Raw genomic sequence first — 13,769 nt, forward strand, 5'->3', positions numbered from 1 at the left:
TCCTCCCATACAACCATCTCAAGATAAGTATAAGTAGTCCTTGACTTAACAATCACAGTTGAGACCAGAATTTCCATTGCTAAGCTAGGTGGTTTTTAAATGAGTCGTATCCAATTTTACTCCCTTTTTGCCATGATTGTTAAGTGAATCACTGCAATTGTTAAGTGAATCACATAGTCATTAGGTAAATCCAGCTTCCCCCCAGTAACTTTGCTTGTTGGAAGTCAACTGGGAAGGTCACAAATGACAATCACATGATCTTGGGATGCTGCAACCATTGTACATATATGCCAGTTGCCAAGCACCTGAATTTTGATCAAATGACTATGGGGACGATGCAAAAGCCATAAGTGTGAGGACCACTCATAATTTTCCAGTGCTGGTATAACTTTGAACCACTAAACTAATGGATGAAAGTCAAGGACTACTTGCAGAGCACAGAGGACTAGGACTTCTTCTGTTTTGAGAATTAAAAGAGACCAGCCCAAATGTTGCTTGCTGCAAGCCCATCAAATCTATAGATAATCAAAAGAAAGATGCATCTTTTGTATGTAATAAAGAGAATAATTTCAAAAAGGGCAAATAGCTGGAGGGGCTGTCCAAAAGTTAGGGTTAAAAAGAAAGTTGATAGTGGCCACAGTGGTGCATTCAAGGATCTGCCTGTTTTATATGTGCATTGCATATCTTGACTTTTTTGATCTATATTTGTTTCTGAGATATCAAACGAAGGAAGTTCAGAAGCAAAATGTAAATAATGTAAAAATGAAAAGGTTCTATTCCATGATAATACAAACATTATGTAAATTTCAGTGAATTCCTATAGGAGTCCAAAACATTTGATTTCCTAAAGATAGAAAACTGGCTCCCCAGCTTCTAGCACCCATACTCTGCTTCAGTTTTCAGAAATTCTACAAGATTCTTTCAAAATGCTTGAGGGCTAGAAGCGTGTTATGAAAAGGGAGGGAAGGATGTTTATTTGGGGGCCATCTGTTAAATTCTGCAAAGGAGGATGTTGAATACATACAGCTTTATTAATAGCCCGCAGTGCAACCAAAGCTCTTGTTTTATAGCGTTTGTATGGTTGTTGAAGAAGCTTGATAGCATACTAAATCCTGACTTTTTTGGTGCACAATGGATAAATCCACTCAAAAAATGTAGCGAAGAACATTGTTAGGTGAAGATGGTTTACTTTATTTCTTTCTGATTTCCAAGAGTGTCTTTGATAAATTATTTTCTGTTTTGACTTCTGATGGCTGCTATGAACCTACTTACTTATGTTGTTGCGCCAATCACAGGCCTTAAATCTGTCTCCCAGGTTCATTTCTGCAATCCTCAGAGAAGTCCGTATCGTTCATCAGAGGTGGAAGATCCCAATTTGCCGCAGCTCTTGCCTGGGAAAGAAAGGGAGCTTTTCCTGAGCACACCCTCTTTACCAATTGGCTGGAGTCAATGAAGGACAATCCAGCTGTGATTGACTTTGAGGTAAAGATAAAGGAGAATATTTGTAGCTCAGGGTTGAAATGTGGGGCCCTTGGTGCTCTCTTTTCTTGCAGACATTTCATTACCCAAACTAGGTAACATCGTCCTTTGAGGTAGGAAAGCAGAAATCAAACTATCTCTGAGGGTAGCCTTCCATTTGTTTCTGAAAGGAAGCCTTGAATCTTCTAAGAAAAATGGCAGCAGGAGAAGCATTTGTCAGCCACCTGTGAATATCAGGAATGCAAAGCGAGATATTACTAATCAGATTGCAATAACAGTGCAGGTCAGTGGTGGCGAACCTATGGCATGGGTGCCAGAGGCGGCACTCAGAGCCCTCTCTGTGGGCACACGTGCCATCGCCCCAGTCCTAGGCCTTCAGCTGGGTTTTATAAAATCTTTTCGCTTTAGGCCTCCTCCGCCGCCGTGTGCAAAAAAAAAAAAGGTTCAATCAGTCAATTTCAACTTCTCGTGGGGAAGAAAAGATCTTGCAAAGTTGGAATTGATTGATTGAACTTTTTAGTCCCACCTAGTCTGCCATTACCACCACAGCCACGGCCACCCAATGGGCCATGCCCACCCAATTGGCCACACCCACCCAATGGGCCACACCCACCCGGCACTCGACGATGCATAAGTGGGTTTTGGGTTGCAGTTTGGACACTCAGTCTCTAAAAGGTTTGCCATCACTGGTGTAGGTAGTCCTTGACATACGACTGGAATGGAGCCTGCCTGTTATGATCATATGTCTTGATGGTGATAAAAGTCTTAGTCCAGTGGTGGGATTCAAATATGTGAACAATATATTCCGGAAGTCCATTCTGGGCCTGGGCAACAAAAAATTAGCTACCGGTTCTGCCGAAGTGGTGCGAACTGGCTGAATCCACCACTGGCTTAGCCCCAAATGAGCTTTGTACCATTGGCCTTTGTGCAGGAAATAGGATTGCTGGTGTCTGAAAATAAATCTGCTTTTTTGCAGCAGTCGTTAAGTGAACTCCACTGCCATTAAACTAACCAATGATTCGCAATAGGCACGGTTTTGCCAAAAACCAAACAATTTTGGCAAAAGTGTTATAAAACACAGCTACGTGACTCTGGGACAAATGGCCATAAATGCTGCAGTGCTGCTGAGTGCCCAAAGATCAGTCATATGATTGTGGAAGGGCCCAACTGTTGGAGCCTCTGAACTGGGTCATAGGTCCCCTTTTTTGGGTTGGTGGTAATTTCAAATGGGTGCTAAACAACTGGTCATAACTCGAGGACTACTTGTAATAAATAGCCTGGTAGAGTTTTGCTATTCAAGATCTCCCATTGCATTTCCCCATCCAGCCTTTTTCCCCCCTACCAGAACAGCCAAGGAGCATTAATTGAACTTGCTCAGCATTAATGGAGACCTCACAGTTTTTTCTTCCAGCCATTCCTTGACACTTCTGTCTGAAATCATAGCTGATAGTGGTTGGCTCCTACTTCTGAAGATAAAAAGTGTAGGAAAATGACTACAAATTTCAAATAATTTTAAAAAGTTTGAGAAAAAATGCAGTTTCCTGGTCACAGGCCTGCTGTTTAATAGACATAATAGAAAAGAGGGAATGGATGGAAAGGAATTAGGAGAACGAGGAATTTGAAGCATAATGTTCCATAAAGTGTTACAATACCAAAATAATGAGACATTTAAAGCTTCTGGGCAGCCTTCCCCACTGTCAGTATATATAAAATTAAATTTCCTTTCCAATTGCTGTTGGGGAAACAAAGAGAAATACACGGGAAGAAAACATAAATAGATTCATTGCATTACAACCTTTGGTTGCTATGTGTTTTTCTGCTATGACATGGATCAACAGCCAAGGGATTTATTGTTCTCCTCCCCATCAAGTTCATTCCTCATTTAAACAAAGACACAAATACCATACTTTAGAAATCAAGACAGCCCTGATTTCATGAGGTTAAATAATTAGTCAACATTACATGTGATTGCAAGGTGGGGAATTCCCAGAACTTAAAAAGCTTGCCAACTTCTGTGATATGATATAGTCTCAGTGAAATAGAAAGCTGGATATACAAATATATTGAAAGGAAATGTTAGCATTAGACATTGAACCAGGAAGTTCTTTCTGACAAATCTTTTAATTTGAAAATCTAATAGAGCCACAATACGTTTGGAAGTAACGTATCTTGTAATCTATGTGCCTGCTGGACATAATACTGTTGGAGGTTATGCCAAAATACTACATCTTATGCATTTCTGATTATCTGTAGGATGGTAGTTTTTTGTTTTTTTTTAAAAAAAATGGAATTTGTGGCTGAAACAAATCATTCAACTCTATTTTTTCTTTCATTTCAAGTAGTAGCAGGCTTATTTTCAGACACTGCCACTCCTATTTCCTGCACAAAGGCCAAAGGTGCAAAGCTGATTTATGGCTTATCCCAGCTGGCACCAATCTGACACCTCTTACAGACATGTTGGACTAAAGCTCCCAGAATGTCTACCCAACATAGTCAACTATGTCATGTGTGAAATATAGTCAAATATGGTTGTTTCCTTTTACCAAATGGTCAACAAAATCTTTGACCTTGGCAAGAGGAATGCCAGTTATCTGTCTTCACGTCAACTGGATTATGTTCCAAGGTCCAGGCTAGAAGAAGCTTTATTGTTTGACTGAGCAATTCTAGGAGTTGAAGTCCACACATCTTCAAGTTGCCAAGGTTGAGAAACACTGGTTTAAAGAGCATCGAATTCTGAGACTCACTTTGATATTAAGCATAACAGAAGTAAAACAATCACTTATGGCTGGAATCCAGAATAAGGAAAGGGCATCAACTGCACAGGATTGATTAAAGTGAAAGGGAAGAAATGCAGAAACAAGATTAAAGAACCTCTGAGGTTTGCTAACATCGACCTTTGTTCAATGTTCTATGTAAAGCACATAGAAAATACAGTTTTGTTTTGTTATGACTCCCTGATCAATACCACAAGCAATATTCACTGGCAGGATGAATGAAACATTCAAGCAGCTAATGCCATGGGGAAGTCTTCTTCAACCTAATGCTTTCCAAAAGTGTTGGAACATAGTTTCTATTATCAATAATTGTTTGTCCTGCTATCCAGGTACAGTTCTATAGATAGTCCTTGAGTTACAACTATAACTGAGCTTGACATTGTAAATTGTAAGTTGTGATGGTTGTAAAGTTGATAACCATGTGATCATCCTGATTTTATGACCATCTTTGTGGGTAGTCATTAGCTGCATACTGTGGTATTAAGCAAACATTGTGGTCATTAAGTGAATGCTGCAGTTGTTAAGCAAAGCCATTGTTTGCTATGGGCTGTTTTTTTGCTGGAAATCCAAAGTAAATACTTGTTTTTGACAAAACCACTGTAAATTGTGATCATATGACACAGGGCACTGCAAATGGCTGTAAAAGCAGGCTGATTGACAAGGACCCAAAATGCAGTCACATGACTGCGGGTAATATTGGAACTTCAAAACCAGGTCGTAAGTCCGTTTTGAGGAGTCTGTTATAGTCAGATGATTCCAAGGTGAAGAATGCCCAGAACTTAAAAAGCTTGTTAACTTCTGTGATATGATATGAATGAAACAGAAACTGGACATTCCAATATATAGGTAGGAAATGTTAGCATTAGATATTGAACCAAGAAGTTATTTCTGTCATTTTTAAACATTTGAATACCTAATAAAAGGAACTTCAAAATCAGGTCATAAGTCCCTTTTGAGGAGTCTGTTATAACTTTGAATGATTGCTAAGCTATCTCTAAATTATCTGAACGGCACCCACTTCAAAAATTGTTGGTGAGAAAAAATGTGCTAACAAGGGAATGCAACCATATTGACTTTTCACAATCATTAGAACTAAGTTCTTGTAAAAATAAGGAGGAACCATAATGATTTCTGCAGCAAATGGCAATGATGACAAAATGACTCCTGTGTGATGATGTTATTGCACAAATGCCTCATTTAGATATTTGCATGATGAGGTCCAACCCAAGTATATGTCACAGAATTGGAGTATGATGTCATCATGCAAGAATCCCTTCCCTTCCTCCCCCCCCCACCCCGAATTGTTCAGATTTTGCCTGCTATCAGATGCTTGAGGAGTAAAATTGTGGTAGAGTGGAGTGTTCATAGCTCTGTTGGTATCCACCTCTTGTGTTTATTAGCTGACTTCCATTCTGGAGCTGGTGAAGAACATCCCCTGTGCAGCAACTAAGCGTAGCAATCTCAGAAGAGCTCTTGCTGAGTATGCAGCACAATTTGACCCATGCCAGTGTGCTCCATGCCCCAACAATGGCAAGGCAGTGCTGTCTGGAACAGAGTGTTTGTGTGTGTGCCATGCTGGGACCTATGGCGATAACTGTGAAATACGGGCACCAGATTACCATTCAGGTATGTGAGTTTAGAGTAAGAATGCAAGTATTTCATTACATAGAGCTTTCCTAATCTTCTGGATTTTGATATAAAATGTGTTTTAGGTTAATCCAGGCTGTTTCAACTTTTGGCAAATCCCCCTCTCCCTTTCCTTAGAATTCTTCCTGTTCATATATTAGCCCCAGGTAAAGTTAGTAAGGATGAAACTGAGTGGAGATAATTAGGAATAAATAGGCTGGAACTGTTTTCTTTCAAGTGAGCTAAAGAGAACAAGCCCTCCTTTTCTTCAACAGGGAATGAACAGTTTGGCAAAGCATGAAGCTGCTTCAGTGTATGCATTCCCCCCCTTGCATTAAATAGTTAAATCCCCCTTTCTTCAACTATTTATCATATTTCCTTCCTTCCTTCCTTCCTTCCTTCCTTCCTTCCTTCCTTCCTTCCTTCCTTCCTTCCTTCCTTCCTTCCTTCCTCTTTTAAATGTGGGTGAGAAGAACTGCCCTAAAATGGAATCTCCTCATCCACAGAGACTATAGTAATGGCAATATATCAAGATGGGTAAATACAATCCTTTGACCATAATTTCATTTGGCTGAGAAGGGGTTTATTATCTCACATCAAAACCAGGACTGTACCTTAAATGGAATAGAAAGCATATTATTGAGCAATATCTAATTGCAGCACTAAGTTGGATGATGCCATATGGAGGTTTCTTACTCCATGGGCTGGCAATACCATTGGACATATAGGCTGAAACTGACAGAAGTTGTAGCCTACAGCATCTGGAAGGCATCAGGTTGCTTATGTCTCTGAAATATTCAGCTATTTCTGGGTGGAAATAAACAGGCCAGGAAAAACCAGGATTAATGGGTAAATGCAGCTCAAGAGAAACTATCATTTATAAGAAAGGAGCTAAAGATGAAAAAGAGGAATAGTTGATAATGGGAAGGAAGGAAAGAATAAACAAGTACAACAGATTTCCTCTTGATTTGGGGATGATGTAGCAACCTTTCCTCTACTTCTTGACCATCAAAATGCTAGAAAAGCATCAAAGAAAAATTATACAAATTCCTGAGCCAAAAGAACAACTTTGGGGGCAGAAGGATCTTCCTTCTCCATCTGCCTCTCCTTACCAATGTACCAATATCTTCAGGGAAAGTTTTAAAAGGAAAGTTGATGGTTCAAGCAGTGCCACTGAAGCCTTACCCCATTGTACAACGTACATGTACAATGTCAACAATTTAGAAAAAGGTCAGGATTTCAATGGTACAACTGTGAACACCATCTAGCCTTTTTGTGATTCCCTCCCCATGGTTATGGGCAGATGTGTATCAGCTGTGTATCATGAAAAGCAGTTAGAAAAACCTGGAAGAAGGGTTCCCAACCAGTATTCAGGGGTGACTGGTGCTCCATACACATTTTGTGGGTATTAGAATGAAAATAAATATAAAGATTAAATTAATAATGTTAAATAAGGTTTTTTTTTTAAATGGCCCAATCCTCAGGAGACAAACATATTTGTATTATTTTGGCTTTACCACTGAAAATCTTGTAAGTTTGGGTGATTTCAGAAGAATTTAGGTTTCTTAAGAAAAATAATTTTATTTAATTTGGAAATCATGTTAGTACCAACTATAGATACAGTAGGTGTCTTCTTGCTACTTCCCAGTTATTAGAATTGTCATCTTAAGCTTTTGATGGTGAATATTTTGGGCTTGGTATGTCAAAAATTCAGAAAATATTTGATTTGACTCTGTTGGTGTATCATTCCCTAACCCCCAAATAAAAGAGAAACAATTCTTTATATATTTGTTTATTTTTAAAAAAATACAGTCCAATCATGTGTGATTTCCAGAAAAAGAGATGTTAATAAAATGTTCATGACTGGGGCAGAATGTTTATTCCTATCTTAATTAACAAAGTGGCTTGGGATGGGTTAATGTACAAACACTTTATTTTCACTATATAATCTTCCCTTCATTGTCTGCTACTTCTCTGGTTCCCTACATTAACTAAAGCTCCAAAAAAAGATCTCATGAGAAAACCTCTTAAATAAAGGGTTTTGTTTTCCAGATCAGGAAGTATGGGGGAAAATGTAGTAAGAACATTGCCAAAAGAATCAAGATGATGGCTTAGGCTTTGATCTCATAGTTACAACTGCCATCTTGATTTTTTTTAACCTTTTCAGAGAATGCAACTCCTGCTCCAGACACACACAGAAATATTAATAGGAAAGAGGGCATCTTCCTTTACCTCTCAAAAAAGAGCACCAAGAACAGGACACAGAGAAGAATTCTAATGCTGTGTAAAAAGGAAATAGAAAAAAAAGAAACCTCTTTTTGGGGGAAGAAAACTTTCAGGAATCCAGAGAGCAGGTTTTAGCATCATATTTATATTTTGCCCTTGGCTGAGATAGCCCAGCATCATCTGCAGTGATGATATGATCCACTTTATCAAAGTGCCTTGTGTCTCTCTCTCTCCCTCAGTGGTGTCTTCTGCTCCATGTAGGGGAGATGCTTTACTTTGTTCCTTAGAAACGTTGCTCTTGAAGCCCCTTCAATGTGCTTTGCTTGAAACATCACAACTTTGCTCATTTTAGCCCCTGGGCAAATGCTGTGGATAATATTGAGACAAGCAAGAATATTGGAATGTAACAGAGCACAAATAAAAAGACATTTAACATGCTGGGAAATGCAAGAGAAGTTAAACCAATGTAACTCTGGACAAAGCAGCAGTTAGAAGCGGCGATGGGTGAATTATCTAAGAATGAAGATTTGTGACTATCTGTTTCCATCAGTCTATACGCATGAGGAGATTTGTGTTTGCCTTGGACCAACAGAGTTTTCAGATTGGCATGCCTACCCATGGTCTAACAATCTCCTTTGTACCCGAGAGGTTGATTGTACCTATGGAGTTCTCAAAGGGGCTGGTCTGCCCACTAGCTAATCCATGTTAACCAACAGCTAGATAGGGCCAAGAGGATTTTCAGAGGGCCAGGCCAATCTGAGATACAATTGCATGTTAGTTAGCAAATACATTGGTCTGACATGTCATTTTCTAAAGCCGTATTTTTAATAATAAAATTTTATTAAAACTTTAAAAAAGATAAAAACTAATACAAAATAATACAAATTTTTTTTTGTATTATAAAGTGAAGAAGAGAAAAAGAAAGCAAAGAGAGAACCAAAAAGTGCAAGAAAGAAAAAAACTGAAGAAAAATACAAAAAGAAGAAAATAAATACAAAGCAGGGTTTTCTGATATTCTTCACAGCAGTTATAAGCACAATTATACTTTAACCTCTGACTTTAAAGTTACATCACTGAAAGTCAGAATTAACTACAATATGAATGGGGCTGTTCCCAGGTCATTTTGTCAGGTTAATGGACTACTTCATCTAAAGCACACTGTCTCTTCCTCTATTTCTCTACCTCATTTTTCAGAAAACCGTCTGCACTGTTATTTATGTCTAATGGAAGATCTCCAAACCTAATCTTGTTTTGGGACCGCCAATTCCTAGGTATTGTGAGAAGATTCTTAATTCAGATGTTTTATGAAACCTTTTCATGTATTCCAGTTGCGGTGGATGGTAATTGGAATTGCTGGGGTTCATGGAGTCCCTGTGATGGTTCCCATAAGAGGCGGAGGAGTCGGAGCTGTAACAACCCGTCCCCTCAAAATGGAGGGAAGCCATGTGAAGGCGATCAAGAGGAAGAGGAAGCATGCTATTTTTCCATATTTGTTGACAGGTAAGTCACAGAGTTTTAGAAAAAAGCTGTAGCTCTTTCTTTGCATATGCAACATCTTGGATTCAATCCTTTGTAATTTCAGATAAATTTGAGAAAAGACTTGTATTTAATCACTGCCAATCAGTTCTTTTGTTTCACTGGTGACAACAATTAAAAGAAGATAAAAAGAAAAGCCATCAAAAACTATAACTATCTATGAACTCAGTTCCCATTCTCATTACAAGCTCAAAGCAAAAAACCTTGTAGCAACTCCAGAAATCTTTGATGAGGTTCCAAGCCAGAATAGTCAACCTGTTACCCTCCATTGATCACAGGAACCCAGCATTTTTCATTATAGCCATTCTGATTAGCACTTATGGGAGTGCAGTTCATATGGAAAGTACATGTTGCTTCCTCCTACTTTGAGCACTTTTGAAAAAGATACCAAAATCTCTTGGCACATATCAATTGTAGGGGGGATTGAGAGTTTTGACCACTCTGTTCCTTTTATTGATTTATTTGTTCTTTCCTTCTCTGTCTTCTGAGACAGAACATCCAGGATAATTATGTAAAAGACTACTCTCTGTTTACTGCGAGGATCCTGTGATGTGCAGAATTTCTTGATAACCATTTAGATCCCAAAATGGGATTAGCACCATGTCTCCCAGCAGAATTCACTGTTACTTTGGCTAAAGTGTGTCATGCAGATCAAAATAAAATTGCTCAAAGTTAAATTGTTCAAGAGATCCTGTGGCTGATTTTGAAAAAAACCATATAAATACACAGAGTGCTAATTTAAGAGCAATGATTCACAGGAGTCTACAATGGTTGCCTTTTTTTCTGGTTAGGAGTTCTGGGACAAGTGTGTGGGGGCTATATTGTAGAAGCATAAAAGGCTCAGTGGGCTGCTTTCTCAGCCTTTTGTCCACGCCTTTCTCTAATTTCTCCACTCATTTCTCATTGTCATTTAGCACTATAATTTGCACCGAATCAGCAGTTAATGGTGAAGTGATGCTGGCACGGTGGGTCCAAGTATTTCCTCCACCCTCTGTTTTAGGTTGGCCCTTAATTCCACTTCCCACAACACCAAGATAAGTCATACCTTTGAGTTTAACTGCCATAGAAATACTCAGCCATAACATTCCAGGCAGAATCAAGGGATTCTTCCTATATTGGAGACCCAACTACGCATTCCATATAGACAACTCAGTGCTCCCTAAACCATCCCACTGTCTTAAAATGCAATGCAATACTGTGTCCAACTGCCAGTGCTGAAGCTAAACTGGGTGTAGAATGGAGGCCACCCTGCCTTTGGCTGCAGGCAAGGCCTGTATGGTTACTTATGGTACTGGTCTCAAGAGTTTTCATATCACCAGTTACCCAGTCTCTTTAAGTAGAAATCCTATAACTAAACATGGTTCTTCACATGTTTCTAGCATAAAGTATGATTTTCCCCTCTCCTCCAGAATATGAAAAGATGGCTGTCTAGTGATTTCCCATTCCATGGTTCTTTTCTTTTAGAGGAGCTGTATGTGTAAATGATGACGAAGCGACAAGGGAGGGGGACATTGCAGTTGAGAGGCCTGAATCAGGATGCCTCAAACCAGATCCACCAGAACATGGATTTATCAGGGTAGGTGTTTTAGAACTTCTCAGCCAGCAACATCTGTGATAGGTGAATGTGTTAAAATCAGCAAGATGGCAGATGGAGCATTGTGATGCAAATTCATCCCTTTTGAGCATGCATGCAATGTCAATACACCTACAGAAAGGGCAGGTTATGCAACATGAGCCTCCATCCACCATGTTGCTGATTTTGACTCTTCGTTCCCCCCCCCCACCATGAACATCCCTGTTCTTAGTTTTTTTTTTCTTATCCTTCTTGGATACAGATACTTATTTTAAAAAAGCAAAGGATTAAGCAAATGTGCTAGCAAGGGATTAAGTCTTAAACACATCCCCTGGAAGAACTGGTATGCAATCTGGGGTTCTTCCTGGACTCATGAAAAGAATCATGTCAAGGTCATCACAAAATAGTGTGATATTGTGGAAAGTACCTTTCCACAAATACATCCAACACTATTCCTAGATCAGGAAGAACTGTTCATCATCATATATGCATTAGTAATTTCCCAATAGAACTATTGCAATACATCATATATGGGCTGCCTGAGAAGACCATTTGATTTTATGTTTACCACCAAACTTCCACTAGCTAGATAGGAGTTCATATAAATTTGTTAAATGAATGAAATGAATTCCTAAATAGAACTATCGTGTTTAAGCCGGTATATCTTTCACAGCCAGGCATTTGACATAAAATGGCCTTGCTGGAATCTTTGGCAGCTACAATGTTATAATTTACAGCCATTTGTGCTGTTTTAAGAAAAAGTACAAGATAATATTAAGATTCATTGTAACTTTAATAATAATTTATTAAGAAACTAAGGTCAGGGAGACCCTATTTCATATCCAAATTCAGTCACAAAATCGGGCTAGCCTTAGTCCAGCTATTCATTCATGTAGCCTTACTGAATTTGAGAGTTGTTGTGGAGATCAAACAATGAAAAAAAAACTATGGATTTTTATAATTCTGAGAGAACTTCTGCTAATGGGTACAATAAAGTTTGCCTAAATAATTTTGAATGGATGAACTCCTCAAACAAAGTTGCATGAAAAACTTGGATTTGAATGATAATAAGGTGCTGTTTTTATTCCATAACAAGTATATGAAGAGTTTCCTCTGGTTAATTTCAGAATGAGAAGAACCATTATAACGTTGGGGAAAATGCTGAAGTTGTGTGCGTCAATGGATACACTCTTACTGGATATCCATTCTTTAGCTGCCAGCCAGATCAAACTTGGTTGCAACGTTCTGTCGAATGCCAATGTAAGAACCATTAAGAGATTTGAGACTTAAACTACTAATCTGAGAAAATTAAATAAGAAGAGGATACAGTATATCAGTCCCATAATCACTTGCAAAATGCTGAAGCTCAGCTGAGTACAGAAAGTCCAGATTTTGGAGAACTTGGCTACTCTTGAATTAGAAATGTGTAAAGGGATGGGGAAAGTTGTTTTGAAATCTTGGCACATCATTGGTATTAATCTTCAACAGTATTGTCATAGATAGATCAGTGTTTGTCTTAGTATGTCCATTGGGAGGGGCTATAATTCAAAGATCTGCTTTGTATGCAGGAAGTCCCAAGTTTAGTCCTGGCATCTCCAGAATGACTATAGTTTTATTCCATGAGAGTTGTCACCACTCATTGTTAATTATTAAGGATAAGTGGACTAACATATTGACTTTGGTACACAGCTTCTTATGTTCCTAATTTTATGAACAGAACTTCTATTCCTAAGAGAGCCAAGAATTCAAAGGATGTTATGTTAAATGAGATGTTGCAAACAGTATATCCCTCCTTGAGATATTTAAGGCTTGTTACATCTGCTTCAGTGGCTTTCCTTGGTCATTTCTGCATATAAGCAAGCAGGCCACATTGTTTCCCTTGGAAATCCTTGCAGAAATGTTATCTCTATAGACACATGGATATGATGATGAACTGAGAGATGCAATGAGCAGCCTTTGAGAGAACATGGTTGCCTCCACATTTCTGCTTTAAGGAAAGGCCTGATTGCCTTCTTGCATTACCTGAATTCCTGATAGGGAAAGCAGGGGTATACTTTTTCAATAGCTCAATCCAGTGTTTCTCAACCTTGAAAATTTTAAGATATGTGGACTTCAACTTCCAGAACTTCCCAGCTAATCATGCTAGCTGAGAAGTTCTGGGAGGTGAAGTCCACAGATCTTTGAGTTCCTAAGGTTGAAAAAAACTAGCTTAATCCTAGAACCTTACTTTTTTCACCATTGAATTTCTAACAAAATGAAATTCAATGGTGAAAAAAGTAAGGTTCTACATTTAGGCAAGAAAAACCAAATGTACAGAAGCAACGGGTGGAAACTGATCAAGGAGAGAAGCAACTTAGAACTAAGGAGAAACTTCCTGACAGTTAGAACAATTAACCAATGGAACAACCTGCCTCCAGAAGTGGTGAATGCTCCAACACTTTAAGTTTTTAAGAAGAGAATGGACAGCCATTTGTCTGAAATGGTATAGGGTTCCTGCCTGAGCAGGGGGTTGGACTCAATGACCTCCAAGGTCCCTTCCAACTTTATTATTATTA

The 13,769-nt window shown here is 38.7% G+C and overlaps 1 protein-coding gene across 1 annotated transcript in view; it reads left to right on the top strand.

Annotated features, from left to right (window-relative positions):
- Positions 1-13,769, top strand: part of C6 (complement C6) — a 35,251-nt gene that overhangs the window by 11,697 nt on the left and 9,785 nt on the right. The window contains exons 9-13 of the mRNA XM_029284883.1: positions 1,316-1,482; positions 5,654-5,879; positions 9,434-9,605; positions 11,106-11,217; positions 12,342-12,474. Coding sequence (XP_029140716.1) covers positions 1,316-1,482; positions 5,654-5,879; positions 9,434-9,605; positions 11,106-11,217; positions 12,342-12,474 — 810 coding nt within the window. The remainder of the gene's footprint in view (positions 1-1,315; positions 1,483-5,653; positions 5,880-9,433; positions 9,606-11,105; positions 11,218-12,341; positions 12,475-13,769) is intronic.

Source organism: Protobothrops mucrosquamatus, unplaced genomic scaffold, assembly GCF_001527695.2.
Source record: "Protobothrops mucrosquamatus isolate PMUCROS unplaced genomic scaffold, P.Mucros_1.0 scaffold1061, whole genome shotgun sequence".
Lineage (NCBI taxonomy): Eukaryota > Metazoa > Chordata > Lepidosauria > Squamata > Viperidae > Protobothrops > Protobothrops mucrosquamatus.